The 21,263-nt window shown below is 29.7% G+C and overlaps 5 protein-coding genes across 8 annotated transcripts; 3 read left to right on the top strand and 2 right to left on the bottom strand.

The window, feature by feature from the left end:
• The first annotated feature begins 310 nt into the window (after positions 1 to 310).
• On the top strand, positions 311 to 3,349 carry Dic1 (Dicarboxylate carrier 1). Its single transcript, XM_070300076.1, has 9 exons — positions 311 to 399; positions 1,226 to 1,349; positions 1,431 to 1,584; positions 1,876 to 2,031; positions 2,131 to 2,297; positions 2,394 to 2,601; positions 2,686 to 2,766; positions 2,843 to 2,899; positions 2,995 to 3,349. Exons 3-9 carry the CDS (start codon positions 1,489 to 1,491, stop codon positions 3,109 to 3,111), a joined length of 882 nt encoding a protein of 293 aa, XP_070156177.1. The 5' UTR covers positions 311 to 399; positions 1,226 to 1,349; positions 1,431 to 1,488; the 3' UTR covers positions 3,112 to 3,349.
• A 481-nt stretch (positions 3,350 to 3,830) lies between these two features.
• On the bottom strand, positions 3,831 to 7,710 carry LOC138935688 (uncharacterized). 2 transcript variants are annotated; one of them, XM_070300452.1, is made up of 10 exons: positions 7,307 to 7,710; positions 6,603 to 6,868; positions 6,308 to 6,378; positions 6,094 to 6,230; positions 5,912 to 6,011; positions 5,695 to 5,762; positions 5,317 to 5,627; positions 4,964 to 5,217; positions 4,742 to 4,861; positions 3,831 to 4,518 (listed from the first exon to the last, which is right to left on the bottom strand). In XM_070300452.1, the coding sequence occupies exons 2-10, from the start codon at positions 6,669 to 6,671 to the stop codon at positions 4,077 to 4,079; spliced, it is 1,572 nt and encodes a 523-aa protein (XP_070156553.1). In that variant the 5' UTR covers positions 6,672 to 6,868; positions 7,307 to 7,710; the 3' UTR covers positions 3,831 to 4,076. The 2 variants fall into 2 exon arrangements, with proteins under 2 accessions (XP_070156553.1, XP_070156552.1); XM_070300451.1 differs by lacking the exon at positions 7,307 to 7,710 and having other exon boundaries at positions 6,603 to 6,948.
• Cul1 (cullin 1) lies at positions 7,388 to 14,102 on the top strand. Its single transcript, XM_070300444.1, has 13 exons — positions 7,388 to 7,668; positions 8,303 to 8,521; positions 8,634 to 8,796; positions 8,870 to 9,088; positions 9,160 to 9,414; positions 9,546 to 9,839; positions 9,934 to 10,197; positions 10,282 to 10,461; positions 10,633 to 10,782; positions 10,871 to 11,110; positions 11,183 to 11,286; positions 11,364 to 11,583; positions 11,766 to 14,102. The coding sequence occupies exons 2-13, from the start codon at positions 8,358 to 8,360 to the stop codon at positions 11,844 to 11,846; spliced, it is 2,334 nt and encodes a 777-aa protein (XP_070156545.1). The 5' UTR covers positions 7,388 to 7,668; positions 8,303 to 8,357; the 3' UTR covers positions 11,847 to 14,102.
• Positions 14,103 to 14,372: 270 nt separating this feature from the next.
• Positions 14,373 to 16,777, bottom strand: LOC138935690 (testis-expressed protein 9). Of its 3 annotated transcripts, none has more exons than XM_070300460.1 (6): positions 16,679 to 16,777; positions 15,465 to 15,994; positions 15,148 to 15,321; positions 14,938 to 15,072; positions 14,730 to 14,864; positions 14,373 to 14,651 (listed from the first exon to the last, which is right to left on the bottom strand). In XM_070300460.1, exons 2-6 carry the CDS (start codon positions 15,843 to 15,845, stop codon positions 14,568 to 14,570), a joined length of 909 nt encoding a protein of 302 aa, XP_070156561.1. In that variant the 5' UTR covers positions 15,846 to 15,994; positions 16,679 to 16,777; the 3' UTR covers positions 14,373 to 14,567. The 3 variants fall into 3 exon arrangements, with proteins under 3 accessions (XP_070156561.1, XP_070156559.1, XP_070156560.1); XM_070300458.1 differs by lacking the exon at positions 16,679 to 16,777 and adding an exon at positions 16,396 to 16,561; XM_070300459.1 differs by lacking the exon at positions 16,679 to 16,777 and adding an exon at positions 16,216 to 16,561.
• On the top strand, positions 16,302 to 21,246 carry Sirt7 (sirtuin 7). Its single transcript, XM_070300450.1, has 4 exons — positions 16,302 to 16,688; positions 16,841 to 16,938; positions 17,276 to 17,491; positions 17,816 to 21,246. The coding sequence occupies exons 1-4, from the start codon at positions 16,590 to 16,592 to the stop codon at positions 18,981 to 18,983; spliced, it is 1,581 nt and encodes a 526-aa protein (XP_070156551.1). The 5' UTR covers positions 16,302 to 16,589; the 3' UTR covers positions 18,984 to 21,246.
• Positions 21,247 to 21,263: the final 17 nt, after the last annotated feature.

Here is a 21,263-nt window from a genome sequence, read left to right on the forward strand (position 1 = left end):
TTATGTTAATTGAAGAAAATAACACGGCGTTCCCTAATTGCGACTCGCTAATTTATTCGATCAAACTCATCGTGCAAACCGATGACATAGTCATTTATCGCCATTTCAGCCTTCGTCGCTGTTGATAAGCGAACGCGCCAGTGATAAAAGATTGGGGGACGAGCATATGTTCCACTTGCTTTATGGATATCTGCCCTATTGGGGACTTGCAATTCCATTAACGGGAGGTGGTATTACACGTGGCTATCAGCTGATCGTGCGCGGTGCGCCGCCACCGTTCCACCCTCCACTTCTCCGGTTTCCAGAATGTCTTACGTCAGTCGAGTTCCAGTTGTTGTCGGGGTCGGAGTATGTCATACGACGTCGCCAGCAGTACCAACGATTATCGTGTGAAAAATAGTAAGCACGTCTTGCGTTAATATTTTTCAGAAATTTTTAATAAACTATTTTGCGCTTGCCGATAATCGAGAGCCCATATAAAAATCATAGAACCATCTGCGATTTTCAAAGAACGCTAATAATTGTTAATATATATTATATTATTAATTTAAAAAACACTCGGGCAACATATGTCTATATAGTTATAATGACGTATATATAGTTAATGAGTAGTTCTAATATATGCAGACTTAATACACGTTTGAATCTGCATCGATTATATAAATAAATTATTAATATGCCAATTGCCTGATGGAACGATTTCGAACTCTTACGTTTTTTTCTCTTTTTCTTTTTTACTTATGCGCATTCTAAAGCAAAGATTTTGTAAATAGCGAACGAGAGAGCTAAACCTCGTTTATATATTCCTAAAGTTGCTCTCTCTCTCTTTTGCTAGAGATATATATGTGCGAATCGCGCGTATATTTGCATTTACTTGGGAGAATCGGTATTCCCACTATCGCAAAGTCGTTACTTATCGTGTTGGTTTTAATTTTAGCACCGCTCGTATAATCGTTTTGGCCAAGACTTTCATCTAATATGAAGGAACTGAAAGATTCATGGATTTTATACAGTAATTTTTGCAAGAAAAAAATATAAATATTTTCGAATATTTAATATTTGTTGTATGATCGGCTGTATTGTAGAGAAAATTCATACATTCTTTAAGCTATTTGTTTTTTGTTTTTTAAAAAAGTGTATACAACTTTTATATATTATACATATTATATATATATATATTCTTTGTATTTCATATTATTAACGTTTTGTTATTATAATATTTCAGATTTATTTTTGTACTATAAATTATTATTATAATGCTGCACATATAGTGGAGAGAGAGACTGCCATTCCTACATAATGAATAAACTATATTAATGCTTTGTTCTATTGATATAATCAGAAAAAAGGTAAGTGGAATTAATTTTACATTTTTTAAATAGAAATCTTTATGTACATATCTTAATCAGTTTTTTTCTCTGTTTACGCAGTGCTATAAATATGTTCCTAGTAGCTGCTTAACTTATAAGTTGAAAAAATAAATAAACAATGGCTGATAAAAGTAAGAAATTATCACGTTGGTACTTTGGTGGTGTTTCTTCTGCAGCTGCTGCATGTGTGACTCATCCTTTGGATTTACTAAAGGTTTTATTTACATTTTTCTTAACTCAGTTTAGTTTTTAGCCTATTTTTTAATTGTCAATAAGAATGATCTATTAATAGATATAATATATAAATCGTATCATTATATTTATGCTAATCAATATTTAAATATCAACATTTTATACAATAAGTAATTATTTTTGTTTCTCTCATTATCTTTCTCTCAAGTTATTAATAAATGTTGATTCTTGTTAAATATATGTATAGAGGCATGTTAAAGAAATTTTTAAATTAAGACTTAATTATTTGTACATAAATCTTAATTTTTTCTAGGTCCATTTGCAAACTCAGCAGGAAGGTAAAATATCAATAGTACGTTCGACTGTTGGAATAATTAAAAAACAGGGAATATTAGCTTTATACAATGGACTTAGTGCTTCCCTACTTCGCCAGCTTACTTATTCTACAATAAGATTTGGTGCTTACGAGGTAAATACATGAAGAAACTTATATACATTATCTGTATACACATAAATGCTATTTTTTTCTTAATTTATTATACACAGGTCATATTGTTAAATATAATAGGTCGGCAAACAAACGTTTGAAACACCTGATCGTCCATTACCTTTTTATCAAAAGCTCTTATTGGCTGGAGTTTCCGGTGCTACGGGCGGTGTTTTTGGGACTCCCGGCGATGTGATTAATGTACGCATGCAGAATGATATCAAATTAGCACCAGAATTAAGAAGAAAGTAAAAATTTTAATATTATTATATGTATTTATTTATATATTATACTTTAATTGTGCCACTCTTATTAATTTATATATATCTCTCTTTTTATTGCAGCTATAAACATGCTTTGGATGGATTGTTTCGTGTAATTCAACAAGAGGGTGTTCGACAATTGTTTAGTGGATGTTCGACCGCGACCATGAGAGCAGCGCTGATGACTATCGGTCAATTAAGTTTTTATGATCAGATTAAAACAATGTTGTTACAAACTGGCTATTTTCGGGATAATCCTTCAACGCATGTTTTATCCAGTGTATCGGCTGTAAGTCTCTATTGAAAGAAAAAACTTTAAATTCATCTTGTATTTAAAAGCTGATCTGATATCATCTTTTATGTTAATGCAAAGGGCGCTATTGCAACAACACTAACACAACCTTTAGATGTTCTAAAGACACGAGCAATGAATGCTAAGCCTGGAGAATTCAAAGTAAGTATATGTATTCAAATAATCAATAGATTTTATGAAATATACAACTTATATTTTACATTTATTTTCTATATAGAATCTAATGGAACTTTTCTTATATACTGCCAAACTTGGACCACTGGCTTTCTTTAAAGTAAGTATCATTAAAGGAATTTTTTTTCCTTTGAACATTTTTAAAATAATTATGAGCATACAATTTTTTCAACGAGTAATTCTTTTTTACTCTAGGGCTATGTACCTGCATTTATTCGATTAGCACCGCAAACCATTCTCACATTTGTATTCCTTGAACAACTCAGATATAATTTTGGATTCTATCCACAATCTGTAAAACCGTCATTCTAAATCTGGTTGGTTTTGATAAGTAGAACACAATTAGATATTGAAATTAATTCTTTACACAATATGTTGTATACAAACTGTCAAATCTTCCTACAAATTTGAAGACAGTTAATTGTATACAAAACAAAATATGTACAGCAAATTGATTTGTTTAATTTGCACATAATTTAATCATTAAGCTTTAATTAATTAGGCATTATAGGTTTTTTCTCAGAGATAGAAATTTTAATCATACATTATCTTCCAGTCAATACATTCCTTATATTATGCGTGATGTATATACATATATACATATGTATATATATATATATATATATATATATATATATATATATATATATATATATAACAGTACAAATTTATGTATATATATTTAGTTATATCAGCTTTTTTTTACACGCACAGTGATTTTATTAGTACAAAGAACAAAAGATATAATTTATTGATGAAAAATTTTTTTGTATTTTTTTCTTTTTTATTGAGGTTTCCTACATTTGAAAAGTTATTGCATATACATCTACAACAAACGAAATTGCCAATGAAATGTATAGTACAATTTATAAAAGAGCTTTAGATAAAAATATATAAAAAAACGTATACAAAATCTTTTTTAATTGCTAAAATATAATATGTATTAAAATTATTTGTGCAGCATGTATAATTTGCTAGTAAAAATATAAAATATTTTTATGATAAAAAAGATATACATCGCAGTTAATTTTTTTATCTATTTACATGCTTGTGCGAATGAAAATGTAAAACATTCTCTGAATATTTTAATAATTCCGAGTGAGTCATATGATTATCATTTTTATTCAAAGAATTAATCCATGAATGTGATAGAAATTGTAAAATTATAAAATGGAAATAAATATATAAATGTGTTTATATATTTTTTTGTATATATACCCATGCTTGTATCGTTTTGTATCTAGAGATATCTATATGTCATATATTATTAAAATTATTTATAAAATAGGTAGTATAATTTGCTTAGGTACAGTAAGGTTTGTATATGTTTTTTCTAACTTGTCTTTTGAGAAAAATCGTTCTTCATACAAATCATAATCAGTTGCGCATAAGGAAAATTCTAAAGTATCTAATTTTTCACTCAACAATAAATTTATAACACCTGATGGTATTTCAGATGTTGAAAACATGTCACAATATTGTACTAGATTACAAGAGTTTTTTCCATCGCATATCATGATAACAGAATTACCAGCAATTAAAATTTGTGTCAATTGATCAAATAAAAGAGTTTCTTCTTTTTCCTTTAAGATGATAACGCCTCTTGATTTACGAAATTTCGTTATTTCTGATCTTTTGCTTTGAGAGCAAAGTAACGATGATTCATAAATATACAAATATTTTATCCATTTTGATATTCTATCTGCTAATAGAAATTTACTGAAAAACAAGAAAAAATCAATTATTAAAAATTACTATCAAGAATGAAATCAAAAACATAAAAAAATTATTATTAAGAATAAAAATAAAAATTTAAATTTACAACATAAAACACAAGAAATATAAAAACTTTCAAGCATAAAATATGTTAATTATATATGTTATTTATAAAATTATATATAACATATGTATAATATGTATATAATATATATATTTAACATACCCATTGCATTCTAACATATATGCAAACTTGAATAATATTTGGTTTCTAAAAGTTGCAGATTTAGTACTCCAAATTTTGAATCCTTCCTCAGCTGAATCAATGCATCTCTCAATATCGCGACTATGACACAATAAATTAATTAATTATAAATTTTATTAAATTTTTGAAGAGTTTAAAAATTATTTCAATTAGGAATAAGATAAAGAAGATATGTATTCATACCTTGTTGCATGTGCCCATAAAGTTTCATTATATATCCAATATGTGTTTTGTACAGGTTGTTGCCATTTACCATAATAAAAAAGATTATAAGTTGGAATTTCGTTTTTCTTCGGTTTTATCACATAATTGTCAAGATCAAAATTCTGCTGTTTATATGATAGTTTGTCCAATGTTTTGTTGAATATTTTTACATAAGGTAAAAGTGCAGTACCATCATGCAAATCCATGTGTGTATTTATGAATAGAACTTCTTTCTAAATTATTAAAAACAGAAACATTAATAATTCTTAGAAAAATCTCTGTAATAATACTCTGTGTGTGTGTGTGTATATGTCATAATTTAAATAATGTACATTTAAGGATGTTGCTAAATTCTTTGCAGCTATAATATCTTCTGACCATATGGATACTATATTCATCTTATGATGTACATTTGTTGTAAGTAATTCTTTTTTTGATCGAAATGTATAGATGGGAAAAATTGAATTCTCAAAATATTCTTGTAAAAGCCATAAAAACTTTTGTTTTATAAACTCTTGGACCCAAATTTTATGTAAATAAGGGAAAGCACATCCTCTGTTGATTTGAGAGTAAATAACTCTCAAATAGCTAATAACTGCATACAAATCTGAATCTTCTAGAAGTATCATTTCATTGGACTGATCTGTATAAATTTTAAAAATCTTGATTATAAAAGAATACATCTTATATTATTAACACATTTCTCTTACCTGTTAAATGGAAAGATTTACATTTCAATTGCTCATATTGAATTGTTCCATTTAATGTATAATTTTTCCTAAAATAATATTAATATAAAAATAATTAATATTTATAGAATTGATAATTATATTAATTTTATAAAGATAACGAATATACATATAAACATTAATTAATATGTTTAATATTATATAACATATACAGTATATTTTTAATATATATAGTTACAGAATAGCATCTTCCAAAAATAATTGTATCTGTGTGTCTCCACATATATGCACGAGAGTAAGCATTACTGACAAGATTTCATCATCTTTAATATACTCCTCTAGAAAACAGCAAAAATTTGAAATAACAGAATTTAACAAATGTAAATATATTTTTATAATTGCAATTGTAATATTATGTACCAAATTGATCGTGAAGCATAAGTTTCACACCAAAATTAGTTAAATATTCAATAATAGTGGTAACTATGTCTACATGTTCACATACAGATTGGAAAAGAGACAGATTCTTTTTTATTACAGATGCTGTTTCAAAGAATCTGCAAAAAAATGTATTAAAAAGGTAGAGAAGCAACTTTTTCATATTATTGTATCTTAAATTTAAACATTTATTTACTTCTCTGAGATGTCATTAACATCTTTAAACTTTATTGCTTTAGATAAGGTAGATATTTCCGCTAATGCCTCCTAAAAATATATATAAAAAGTAGTATTACTATTTTTTATGGAAGATATAAATTAAAATATATTTTTTTTCCCCAATATATATTATTATATTAAATTTCATAATTCATTAATATAGTACCTTATTTATGTAAATGAGTGTATATGTATATATAATATATATATATATATATATATATATATATATATATATATATATATATATATATATATATATTTATACTCACTTCTCTGTTACATTCATTATATTGTAGATTGTAGTAATATTTATCTATAGCTTCCACTCGTTGGCACATAATTATTAATCTGTGTATAATTTCTATATTCTTACAAAATTATATATCTGCAATCCGTTTGTGTTAACTTTGCACAGGGTAAATTTCACGCTTGTTGAAAAAGATTTTGATTTAAAACAGCTCAAAAATCGGTGATTATATGCAAGGCTCTTTTCGTAACTTATCTTTATTTTTGCAGTCTTACTGATAACGAATAACTAAAAAGCGATAAACAGCGTAATAAAAACAGAATAAAAAGCATGTAACATCATGCATTTCCAGTTTCCATTATGCATCGAATTCGATACAAACTGAAATGCAAGAGAATGCAAGAGAAATAGTTTTATATTTTATATTCTTGTTCCTGGATTAGTTTGTTCCGTTTGACGTTACAAAATTTTCATATCCTCTGATTGACCAATCAGATACATATACACAAATATAGGTACTTTACGAATAAAAAAAAAATTCACAACCATTTCCAATTTTACTATTTAAATTCATAAATAAAATTAAAATATTTTTGGAAAGTATCACTGTATCAATTTTATTTAAATATTTAATGTAAAATATTTTTAATTCAAATGGTATAATGTATAAAGAGACAGATCTATTCAGAGATAAATATCTGTATAGTGTAATTTTTAGTAACTTACGAGGCCACGTGCGATCTAGCGCGAGAAAACATGCCGCTGGGTCAAATGACGTATCACAGTTGGCGCCACTGCGACCTAACCTGTCAGAAGCGAAGTGGCGGATGCGCGGGCGCGGGGTAGGTTTTTGGGTACGTACGTTGGTTTCGGTTACTCGCGCGATTTCGCTGTGCTCGTCGTTGCACGGGGGACGCGAAGGTAACGTGCGGAAAGCTCTGAATCCGTGAGTTTCTTACGGGGAAGAGCGTAACATCAACATTGTACGCCCGACGTTCCGCGGAACGGAGCTGACTCAGCAACGCATTTTCACACGAGAATCGTCCTTCAACCGTTGTTGCCTGTTATGTGGTGGTGAACGTCGATAGGTGAGTTTGGCACTTTTCTTTGCTCGCGACCTACGGTCCTCTTTCATCTTTGATGTTTTCGCTCGTCACGCGAGAAAAAAGTGTAATGTTCAAAAAGAGAGAGAGCGTGAAAAAGAACGCGAGTTTATTCCTGCTCCGACATATCTTACTCTTTCGCTCTGTCTCTCTCTGTCTCTCTCTCTCTGTCTCTCTCTCTCTCTCTCTCTCTCTCTCTCTCCATCCTTGTCTCTGTTTCTCTCCCGACGAATGAATCGCGTATCGCACGATGTAACGGAATCCCCAATTCGACTAACCTTTCTCTTCCATATATTCCTCGCTTCTCGTGAATACAAATTTTGGAGTCAATTCGATAAAATCTGACTTGGGATACATCATTATTCAGTTATCCAGTTTTCTGTTGTTGAGATCTCAAGTTAGAAAATATTCTGAATAGTTAGTTGATAATATAAGCTATATTCAATGAATTGTTCTGTACCTTAAGTATTTAATATAGAAATATTGTATAGAATTCCTTTCGTCAATTTATATTTTATTGTTATACAAATTACACTTTGCGTTATGCTAGATATATATGTATAAATGACTGGATCTCATTCTGATATCATAAGTGTTAATTTTATATTTATCTTTACAGAAATTGGTCGCAGCTAATAACAGTGACGCTCACTCGACAAGCATACAAGAACAGAATGTCAGGGCATAGAGGTGGTGGGGGGGCTGGAAGCCATCAAGGTGGTCCTCCGGGCCTCAAGCAGATTGATTTGGATCAAATCTGGGGAGACTTACGCGAGGGCATAGAACAAGTTTATAACAGACAATGTATGTCAAAACCGAGATACATAGAGTTGTACACGTATCCTTTGTATTAAAGATGATATTTCTTCCTATTCTTATTTTTTTGTTTTTTTTATAAGTTTTAATCTTTAAACATGGTATTTTCCTGCTATGTTGCAAAATTTCTACAGACATGTATATAATTATTGCACAAGCGTTCATCAACAACTGACTAGGACATCGAGCAAGACTAAAAAGGGACAAATTCAACAAGGAGGTGCACAATTAGTAGGATTGGAATTATACAAACGTTTGCGTGAATTTCTTAGGAATTATCTTATTAGTTTACTCAAAGTAAATATACATATAATAAATATTATGTTTTTTATAATAAACATAATATTTATACACATAATTTTTTGTATAGCATGGCATTGATTTGATGGACGAGGATGTGCTGCAGTTCTATACAAGACAATGGGAGGAATATCAGTTCAGCAGTAAAGTGTTAAATGGCGTATGTGCATATCTCAATCGTCATTGGGTACGCAGAGAATGCGAAGAGGGTCGCAAAGGAATTTATGAAATTTATCAGTTGGCCTTGGTTACCTGGCGAGATAATTTATTTAGGCATTTAAATAAACAAGTAAATAATCTTTCAATATTAATACATAATTTACCTAGTCTGTCGAGTATAATCTATGTAATCTTTCTTAGGTTACTAATGCAGTGCTTAAATTAATCGAACGAGAGCGTAATGGTGAAACGATAAATACTCGATTAGTCAGTGGCGTTATCAATTGTTATGTAGAATTGGGTTTAAATGAAGAAGACCCAGGTACTAAAGGACAAAATTTAACAGTATACAAAGAGTCTTTTGAGAATATCTTCCTCGAGGATACCGAACGATTCTACAATCGTGAAAGTTCTGAATTTCTTAGACAAAATCCTGTAACAGAATATATGAAAAAAGTAAGTTTAGAAACAAATATATATATATATATATATATATATATATATGTGTGCGTGCGCGTATGTGTACAAGAACATGTTTTATACATTTACATGTAAATATATTACTTTGTGTGTGTATGTATATATAGGCAGAACAGAGGTTATTAGAAGAACAGAAGCGAGTACGCGTTTATCTACATCAGACGACTCACGAGCGATTGGCAAAAACATGCGAAAGAGTACTTATCGAGAAACATCTGGATATATTTCATTCCGAATTCCAGAATCTATTGGATGCTGATAAGAATACAGATTTGGGCAGAATGTATCAGCTAGTAGCAAGAATACCGAATGGCCTCGGAGAGTTAAGAAATCTTTTAGAAAGCCACATAGCTAATCAGGGACTTGCAGCTATAGATAAGTGCGGTGATTCCGCAGCTAATGTATGCGTAATTTTTAAATAATTACGTTGTGTATGCAAATGTGTAATGATACATCGTCAAGGGACAGAATATAAACAACTCGTTTTGTTTGTAGGATCCAAAAATTTATGTCAATACAATCTTGGAGGTGCACAAAAAGTATAATGCTTTAGTGCTGGTTGCATTTAACAATGATAGCGGTTTTGTTGCAGCCTTAGATAAGGCTTGCGGACGGTTTATCAATAGCAACTCTGTTACAAGGGCAGCCAATAGCAGCAGTAAGTCACCTGAATTATTAGCTAAATATTGCGATTTGCTGCTGAAAAAGAGCAGTAAAAATCCGGAAGAGGCAGAACTCGAAGATACTCTTAATCAAGTTGTGAGTATTCTATGATAAGTTCTTTTCTTTATCTTGAATTTTTTTGTGAAAAAATTATTCTAATTGCAGTCTCTTTCTTTATAGATGGTAGTATTTAAATACATTGAAGACAAAGATGTATTCCAGAAATTTTATAGTAAGATGCTAGCAAAACGATTAGTGCAACACATGTCTGCTAGCGATGACGCAGAGGCTTCTATGATCTCTAAACTGAAACAAGCTTGTGGATTTGAGTATACTTCAAAGTTACAACGTATGTTCCAGGTAGGGTAACGTATTATTAAATTATAAAATATAAAATATAAAAATTAAACTTTAGTTTATTCAATTTTTTTATCAATAAACATGTATGTGTGATGTGTGTATCTACCAATTTGTTTTATTATTAAAATTTATTGGAAATATACGAGTGCGATTGTAACAATTTGTTTGCAGGATATTGGTGTGTCAAAAGATCTAAACGAACAGTTCAGAAGACATTTGACAAATTCTGCTGAACCTTTGGATATAGATTTCAGTATACAAGTTTTATCCTCTGGTTCATGGCCATTCCAACAGTCCTTTACATTTTCTTTGCCAACAGAGGTAGAGCTATAAATTATAATTCTATAAATTCTATAAATTTTTCTTTTGAAATATTAATCGATTATTTACTTGAAAATTTAATTTGCAGCTAGAGAGATCTGTGCATAGATTCACTACTTTCTATAGTTCACAACACAGTGGCAGAAAGTTAAATTGGTTGTATAATATGTCTAAAGGAGAACTACATACAAATTGTTTCAAGAATAGGTATACATTGCAAGCGTCAACTTTTCAAATGGCAGTTTTGTTAGCATATAATGGATCTACATCATGGACAATACAACAATTGCAGTATGCAACTCAAATAAAAATGGATTTCTTATTACAGGTAATATAACATAATAGTAGAAATAATATAACAGCATAGCAACACGATAATACTAAAACTTGCTGTATACAGGTTGTTCAAATACTTTTGAAAGCTAAGCTTTTAACTGCAGTTAGTGATGATGTAGCTGAACTGACTCCATTGTCGACGGTAGAACTTTTCACAGGATACAAGAAGTATATATTGTTTACATCTATTATCTGTATATATATAATTGATTTAAAACTACTTATTTTATTTTTTTATTTAACAGTAAAAAACTAAGGGTAAATATTAACATACCTATGAAGACGGAATTGAAGGTTGAACAAGAGACTACACACAAACACATAGAAGAAGATAGGAAACTTCTAATCCAGGCAGCAATTGTTAGAATTATGAAAATGCGAAAAGTATTGAAGCATCAACAGTTGGTGGCAGAAGTATTGAACCAATTAAGTTCTAGATTCAAGCCAAGAGTACATGTCATCAAGGTGAGTGAGATATTCATACATCTATTTAAAAAATTCTTTATGTTCAATAATATATTATATTATATTCAATGATGAAAAATTTTTTATATTTGCAATATTTATTTTTTTGATTCGAACGAATGTATAACAATTGTGCAATAATATTTCGATAAAAATGTTTCAATTCTATTTCTTTTTTTCAGAAATGTATAGATATTTTAATTGAAAAAGAATATTTGGAACGCACAGAGGGTCAAAAAGACACTTATAGCTATCTGGCATGATCAGTCGATTTAGGACAACGATACAGCAGCAGCCATATACATAAAACAAAAATAAACTTATATTCATTATCATTGCTATATACGTATCAAAATATTTATTTAAGTTTCTAATGTAATTATCCATATTTTTATTCTGTACATGGATGCCTTTGTACCGTATTGTCCTTCTCTGGTCGCATTTAGGAAAAGCTTTGGCTTTTTATATATCTTTCAAAAGATATATACATGCAATGTCATCTAAAGAAAAAAAAAAAAAAGATGATAAAATTATTTCATAATTATTATAGTCAATGTGCTAGGTGTGTTACTGTCTGTGCTATTTTCCATATAAAACAGTGTACTGCTTGGCCATACTATCACAGAAAAGACAAAACATGAGAAATAATCTACAGAGTATTATAGCATGATAAAAGAATGTGCATTTTTATTGCATTGCCATTAATATTTTTCGGTTTTGCAATCGCGAGAATATTAAAGAGTAATCTATTTCCCATAAAATAAGAAGTACTATGAAAATGGGAAAAGTAAAAGACATGTGCTATTACATCTCTCTATAAAAGAATCATTGTAAATTATAATATTGGTTATATAAAAAAAAAATGCAATAAAATATAATAAAACAAATTGTAAAACATTTTTGCGAGCACATAGATAGTAATGCATTTTAGCAGAAAAAAAGTCCAACTTTTATGATAGATGTATTTAAGACCAGAAAATTTTATATCAACATGTGGATGCAAAATATCATTGCAATGGTAGCAATTTAATTGCTTTTATGTATAGCACAATTTCGCCAATTGAATCCTAGATAAAATATTTGAAATTACAAAGATAAAATTTACAACATATGATTTCCTATTGAAAATTGAATGCTAACATTATTTTAATTTGTTAGCATATTATAATTAGCGCGACTGAGATCAAAATTGATATCTTACAAAATTACACTTAAGAGTATAATGCAAAATGTCTAGAGGTAGTGACCTCAATTATCCTTAGACTGAAACAGGGTTTGAGAATCAACATGCTGATTCTTAACTTATTAATGATCAATCTCGAGTAATTTGTTTAAATTTTTGTAAAATTTTTATTACTGTAGTAGAGAGAGAAATGTTTAGTATTTACAGTGCAATATGGAAATGGTTAGATACGAATATCTGTGGTGAATAATGTGATTGGAAAAGAAAAAGAGGAAAAAAACAGCTACAAAATAATGCTTATATGAATTTCAACTTCAGTGCTCTCAACAGAAAGAGTTGTAGATCTTGTATAACTCTAAACGTTTGAAAGTTATAATTGTTTCAAGATTGAATTTTGAAACTCAATAAATATAAAAATGAACGAAAGAGAAAGAGAAAAAAGTTAGAACATTTTAAATAACTGCATATATGTATCACGATCCCTAGGTATTCAGATATTAGTAACATTTTCCTCGTGACATACTGTCAATGATAAAAAAAAAGGCTGAAAAGCGAGGGAGAAATAAATTGAGAATTATTGTAATTAAACCATATTAACATATTTGCCTGCATGGCGAACAACTACATACATATTTAGATACAGGAAACATTAACTTAATGTATTTTATTAAATAAAGAGTGTATTGTGAATTTTTTCAAATTACGAAAGCATAAATGTAATGTTATATTCAAGTTAAGTTGTGTGCAGAAATGGATACTGACTTATACTATATATAGTCCTTATCCATATACTTGTGATATTCGCTATTATTTAATATCTCTATGTAAATGAGCAATCGTTTACGACGAATTGTTTGCGAAAATAATTTTGATCGCGCTTTTGTAAGTTTTAGACATGTACTACAACGGTATACATCATCTTAGACTAAGAATTAGGATCCTCCATTGCAGAACGAATGCTCGTGTATTATTCAGCGAAGTAACATTAATAATTTTGAGAAGAGGAGAGACGCATATTTTTAAATTCGGTGTATAGCTCGTCGCGTGACACTTTTCGATATGTCACGATTGTAAAAGCAAATAATGAATATTTATACTCGCGTCAAAATGCGCGGCGAAAATCTGATGCTTTGAATTTTTGTACACTAAGAGTTTGTTATTGTCAGTTATTATTCCTTGCACGCGCGCGTGCACACACATATACACAAATACACACGAATTATGTAAATAAACTGACATAAATAAACTGTGAACGAGGCATTTGAAATTGTCAAGAGGAACATTACTTGAATTCGGTATGTAATCATAATGAAAAAAAAAAATTTTTTTTTTTTCCTTGCGGTCTGTTGTAATTCTTATATATAACGTGAAAGATAATTATCAAAAATATTTACGAAAAATTTCCATTGCGTGACTGTCAATGTGAATTTCATATTTTTTTTTACGATATCTTAAATTTTGCAAAATTTTTTTATATGCTTTTTTCGGATATATACTTTTTTATTTTGTATAATAATAAATTGCTGCGATTGCAAAGTGAAATAAAAACAAAATATCAAAAACAAATATCCGTAAAATCATAAGCACTAAATAACAATATCTTACAAATCACAAATATCATAAATATTTATTAAAAAATACGAAATATCTCAATTTTAATCTTGATACTTGATGAAAACACACAAGAGAGAGCATTCTGTGAAAAGATGCACACTATAAGATTAATGGCTACAAAAAATAAAATTAATCTCTCTCTTACAAAAGATATAAAACATAGCAGTCTTTCAATAAATGTTCTATATCAGAGTTGTTGGGGTTTCCACTTCAATAATTTTGTAAAGTCTTCATCTATTAAGCAAATTTGCCCATTTGACATTAAATACATCTGTAGAATTATAAGATTATAAAGTTGCATTACAATGTTATACAAATAGAAGAAATTAATGATCTTCAATACACATACATTTTGTTTCTTCAGATTATCTATAAGTAACATTTGCTTCTTAAACGCTTGCACTAATTCATTTCGCTGTTTTTCCAAGTTTTTTACAGCTATTCTCTTATCTTCTTGTAATCTCCTAATTGAATTCCTTAATTCCTACAAAGCAGATGATATATATAACATAAATTTTGTACACATATATATTATAGATATATAGTCCATTAAATACCTTTTCTTCTATCTGACTACATTTTAATGCATTCTTAAGTTTTTCATTACTTTCTAGAGATCTATTTAATCTCACATCATAATTGGTTGATTGCTGGCTTAATATATTTATTTCCTTCTTAAGACTTTCCAAATCCTAGAAAATATTTTTGATATAATAAATTAATATTATATAATAAAAATATATATTATAGCAAAGATATAGAAATACCTTTTTTAAGGCAACATTTTCATTGCTCAAAGCTTGACAGTTTGATATTGTATCAGAGTTTCTATTTTCTAACTTTGTAATTGTATCATTTAATGTTCCTATCTGATTGTGCAATTTAACTTGAATATCGTCAAGTTTCTTCTTTCTCACTTCTAATTCTTTAGAATAATCGCACTACAAACAGAAGTTACTTTTATATATTCCCAAATTTTTTATGCAAAAGATTGCATGTTTTTTAATTTCTCTATGTGCGCTTTTTATATCGTTACAAATATTATACAACAAAATTGCATGATCTTGATAAAGTAATGGATTACCTTTTTGTTATACTCAAGTTGCATCGCTTGTAGCTCTTTATATAGCATATCTATCTTGCCTTTAAGCAATGTAACAATAGCATTATTTCCCACACTATTATCCTTTTTTAATGAAATCTCAATGTTATTGATATTTTCTGCTGGAATTTCAACAATTTTATCTAATGTTCTTGATTGTTTATCTGTCTTCAATGTTTTGTCTTCTGAATGTATTGTTTTTACATCTTTCGTTACAAAATTTAAGTACGATTGATTGCTAAACAAACTATCACGAGCATTTATGACAGAATCAACCTCCTTTATTATATCATGAGTCTTCTGTCGAAGCTCGCGATTCAATCTGCGAAACTCTTTTTCCTTAGCTAATAAATCATCGGACATGTCTCCAAACAATATTTACATACATAAATTAAAGAAGATAATTAGAGACAGGTAGAAACCAATTCAGGAGAGACTCCTCTGTCCTGATTGGTCAATCAAACACTTCGAAGTATTTGCAACGCCAGTTAAAGAACTTTTGCGAATTTTTCCTGCAAATTATAAACAAAAATCAATATAAATCGCTTGTTGATATGTGAAACTGGAAATCAATATTTAAAAAACCCCGGAAATATTTTTATTTTTCAAAGATTTATCTCTCTCTCTCTTTCTTGTAAAATGTCACAATTATCATTTCTATGCAAATATATTTTTCTGAGAATATATAAGAAAAATCTGTTGCAACGGCGAATAAAAAATCAAGAATAGCCACCTAATCACGTGATTATATTAGAGTTTAGAGTAAGAAAGCGAGAATGACGAATATACCGCGCATCCAATATGACACAATTAGACTGTGAATGTGACTTATAGGAAGAGTGGGAACAGAGGGGAAATCTTAGAATTCGATTGCAATTGAACAAGCCTTCGAAGAGTTCCGTCGATCGATCACCTGTCATCTGTCATATATCTCAAGACGAATACGATATCGAGACAAAACTGAATGCTTTATCGACACTGACAGATTCCTTTCGCAAGAGATGCCGATGTTGCCGCTCATCCGAAAACTGTTTTGGTGAATTGATCGAGATGCGATATATCAAGTATAATAATGATACGGCACTGTGCATGTCGTTTTGATTAAAGATGGAGGAAACGGGTAACGAGAAATTCCTATCGCGAAGACGTTCCGCCGCTTTGAAGGCTTTTAAAGTCAAAGACGAGAGAGTAGCTACCTTAAAGAAGGTAGGTGCGAGCCAATATCGTTATTTAATTCCGTTCGCAGAATCATTACTTGTGTATCGTCCGAAATCCGGACTCGTCGTCCGGCACAACACAATGTCTCTTACGAGCGGATATCGTAAACAAATCTCGCTCAAGCGTGACACTTCTTTTAGGTGGCTGCGATTTTACAAAAATCCGAAATAGATAGAACGGCGGAAGAAACTGGGATATTAGCCTCCTGCAGCGATGTAGTGAAAGAGGTTAATTTACGGTAATAATCCTTTTCCTTTTTCTAAAAATATGTGTAATGTTTTTCCAAATAATTTTTGCGAATTTTGAAGCTATCACTTATAATTTATTTTGCCTTGAAAGAAAGTGACTAGTGTAAGATTTCTGGAGAATTTATATCTCTTTAGAAATCTAAATACTTTTACAATATTTATTCTTGTAAGAAATTTTTATATACTATGAATATAAATATATCTTTTATGTAAACAAAACATTTAATAATATAATAATATCTATAAAAACACATTTATATAGTAACGTGATATTTAAAAATTTTTTAAATCGTTAAGTTATTTATAACACATATATATTATTTGTAGACAAGAAAAACGAGATAAAATAAAAGCAAGATTAGAAGAAGTCGAAGATGCAGCTGAAATTTTGGATGAGAAATGTATGCGCTTGGCAGCAGCGATCAGCAGAGCAACGACCCTAGCAGTATACACTGGTGCTGGCATTAGTACAGCAGCATCTATTCCAGATTATAGAGGAACTAATGGAGTCTGGACTCGTATGCAACAAGGGAAGGACATTGGGTAGGGATCATCTTAATTAAAATTTAATATAATATATCTCTTTATACTTTCTCTAAAAATTTAGCATATTGCTGCATAATGAAATTTGCGAAAGGTTTCATATATATGCTTATTCCTATAATTATAATTATTTTATTCCTATTATATTTTACTTTATATCTGTGTACTTTTATTATTTGCTATTTTGCATCATAGATATCTTTTTGATATCGCTGTGAATCATCAATGACAATAATAATCATTATGATATAATAATTTATAAAAGAAACTTTATATTTATTATCTATGTGTTTATTATTGTTATTTATTACATACCTTTAACAGGAATCATGATCTGAGTCAAGCTGAACCAACGTTAACGCATATGGCACTTTATGCATTATATAAAGCGCGAGTTCTCAAGCATGTAGTTTCTCAAAACTGCGATGGATTACACTTGCGCAGTGGCATTCCGCGTAACCTTCTGTCCGAAGTTCATGGCAATATGTATGTGGAAGTTTGTAGGGTATGCAAGCCATCTAAGGAATATTGGAGGCTCTTTGACGTTACTGAAAAAACTGCTCGATATCAGCATGGTACAGGAAGATTATGCCACAGATGTAATTCATTATTGCAAGATTCTATTGTTCATTTTGGCGAGAGAGGTAATCTGCCTTGGCCAATCAATTGGAGCGGTGCGTCCAGAGCTGCGAAGCAAGCAGACGTTATATTATGTTTAGGTTCTAGTCTAAAAGTTCTCAAGAAATATCCGTGGTTATGGCAGATGGATAGACCCGTTCAGAAAAGGGCTTCCCTGTACATTGTTAATTTGCAATGGACTCCGAAAGATGAAAATGCAGTTTTAAAAATAAACGGAAAATGCGACGAAGTGATGAAAAAAATAATGAGCCATCTCGGATTAGAAATACCGCAATATAATCGTACAAAGGATCCAATTTTTTTTCATGCTATAAAGCTTCAGAACAGCGAACAGCTCACTACGACTCAACCATGTCTCGAAGAGCCGACAATCAAGAAGGAGCCTTTGAGTCAAAGTAGCGATGATAATGTGAAGTGTACAGTGCAGCAAACTGACGACAAAGAAGATGACTGCATATCGACTGTAACAGTAACTGACACAACGACTGCCTATCCAGCGCCTTTTTTCGCAGCGTTACCGTTCTTATCCATGGGCTTGCCATTTCCTCCTATGTACATGTATCCTCAATTGACGCCGTTATTTTATTATCCTTTCATACAAGTACCGAATGCGCCGATAGAAGCGCCGAAACCCAAGCCAGCTTGTTCGTTTTGTATGGAATATGAAGGCTCCCTTAGCTGTTTGTATTATCAACGTGATGGAGATTGTCCTGCACCGACAAAGACAGAGAACGAGCAGAAGCAGGAAGAAGGTACACTGGTGATTCGCGCGGATACTCCAAGCATAGCATCTCCAAAGAATCCAGGCTGGTTTGGTAAAGGATATCGTAAAGGTATGAAAAGGAAGCGGTAGCATCTGCTCTTTATAATACGCGCAATGCTTTTTTAGTCCTCGCTCCTTATCGAGATTACAATATAACCTTGTATTGTACGATATATAGTAACGTACATAAGTATTTAAAGTCGCCATATCGTAATGAAACTGCATATTTTGTAGGTTTAAAGTAATTTGATTCCAGTATTTGAAGCTTTAACAAATAGACTGAAATTTTGAAAATGAATTCTAATAACATACAAAAGCGATCTATTATTTGTATCTATTTCAGAAAGATTACTTTATTTTGTCAAGATTTATACTTCTTTCATATAATAGCAACATGTGGAAATAACACATTTGAATAGGAAATAATTTAATTTCCTATATAAGGATTTAATTTTGAGAAAATATTTTATTATTAATTATCAATCAAACACACAAAACATGTTTTATCTTTGTTTTGTTACATGAATGTTTTTATCATCAATTATCCTTAGACTGTATTTTGCATACTAATATTTTCAAAAGTTTCTCTTCCCATATTTGCAACAGTATGTCGTAAAATAGGCTGAGATAAATGTGGAAATAGTAAATAAGTTTTATTCAGCAGATTTATTTATAACATAAATTATTTATAACAAATTTAATAGTTTCAAATTCCAGGTACTCATTAGAAATCAAATATCAAGTTATTTTTTCGGTAATTTATAAAACAATAATATTCCGTATCTTTATATTTATTATTCTATTTAAAGCGTCCTTATTTGTATTAATCAAAACTGGATTGATACTTGCCTCTATTGTGCACTCAATCTATATATCGAACTCATATATTGTAACACACGATAATTAAGAGTATGCAAATACTTTAATATTTATATATATATCTTAGGGTATATTTTATTAGACTACAGGAATATATTGCGAGCATTATCATTGTTCAACATATTTTTATATAAAATAGTTAAAAACAATCATTTCTATCATCATTTTAATAACTTTATATAATTTAAATTATTGCTATCGCGCATTACTCCTGTTATTCATCTAATATGTTTTATAGATATATAGAAAGATAGACTCGATATATCATTATTGACATTATACACTTGCCATGATATATTTAAAAAAAAAAACAAATTCCATTTTCTCTTTTTTTTTCTATTTGCACAAATCAAATATGTAATTCAATTATTAGTTTACGTATGCCGAGTCTGTCTTTTTTTGTGTCCATGATTTATTTTTTAATGATTTAGCGTGCTGTATTCGCCACTATATATATTTGAATTGATTCCTTGTTGATACTTAGGACCAACTCGACACACACGCGCATACACATACGACGAATGTATGCATGTGTGTGTGCGCGCGTGCGTGGATGTATATTTCTGCATATTTATATTGATATATCATCTCACATTTCAATTGTTATTCCTGTTTATATGATTAATTTAATTAATCCTATGTATTGCCCAAATTATTTAAAAGAAACGTTCAATACATACAAAAAATAAATTAAGTAAAAAATAAATAATAAATCTATACTTCTCTCTCTAAATACTTCTAAAATACGAAATATAGAAACACGAATAGATTTTCCATATTGTAACTGCAAAGTTCTAATACTAATAGATGACAAACAAAGAGAAATGTAAAAAAATGAACAAAACTGAATGATAAAATTGATGCATTACTTGAAAGCTATATTGGGCAATCGAGGATTGAACGTATCTACGTTTAATGTGTCGTGAAAACAACATCGACAATTCCCAAAGCAATATATTAATTATAAAATATGATGTATGTTAAGTGAGACTTAGTGCAATACAACAGTTATAATCCTTCCAGGTTACTGTATGTATGCTGGTATTGTATACTTGGAAAAAAATGAATGCTTTTGCTAGAAATTATAACACAATTAATGTATATGTGCGATGTTTCTGATATGTTTTTCTACAAGAATTTAAATTTTTATTCGAAATTTTTCATGCTTACGCAATACTGGTAAGATAAGATAAGACTCACACGGCTAATTTATAATAAATTTCAGAGTTTAGTGTGCTTTTTAATGTGTCAAAAAAAAAAAAAAAAAAAAAAAAAAAGATAAATTTAATTTATTAATTTATTTTGGACAATACAAAATGGTTTGTTTTATGAAAGAGATTCGCGTTTTATATGTAACTATTGTCTTTCGTTTTGTTTCTTCCTGTTTTTTTTTCTTCCTTTTTTCCTTGCGTGCGAGGAAATGCGTCTCCTGATATTACTAGTTTTTATGATGAATAAAGTATCATTCGTATAATCGTATACATTTTTTGT

This window comes from Polyergus mexicanus, unplaced genomic scaffold (genome assembly GCF_030449975.1).
Source record: "Polyergus mexicanus isolate NDT 795.1 unplaced genomic scaffold, iyPolMexi1.0 SCAF_8, whole genome shotgun sequence".
In the NCBI taxonomy this organism is placed as follows: domain Eukaryota; kingdom Metazoa; phylum Arthropoda; class Insecta; order Hymenoptera; family Formicidae; genus Polyergus; species Polyergus mexicanus.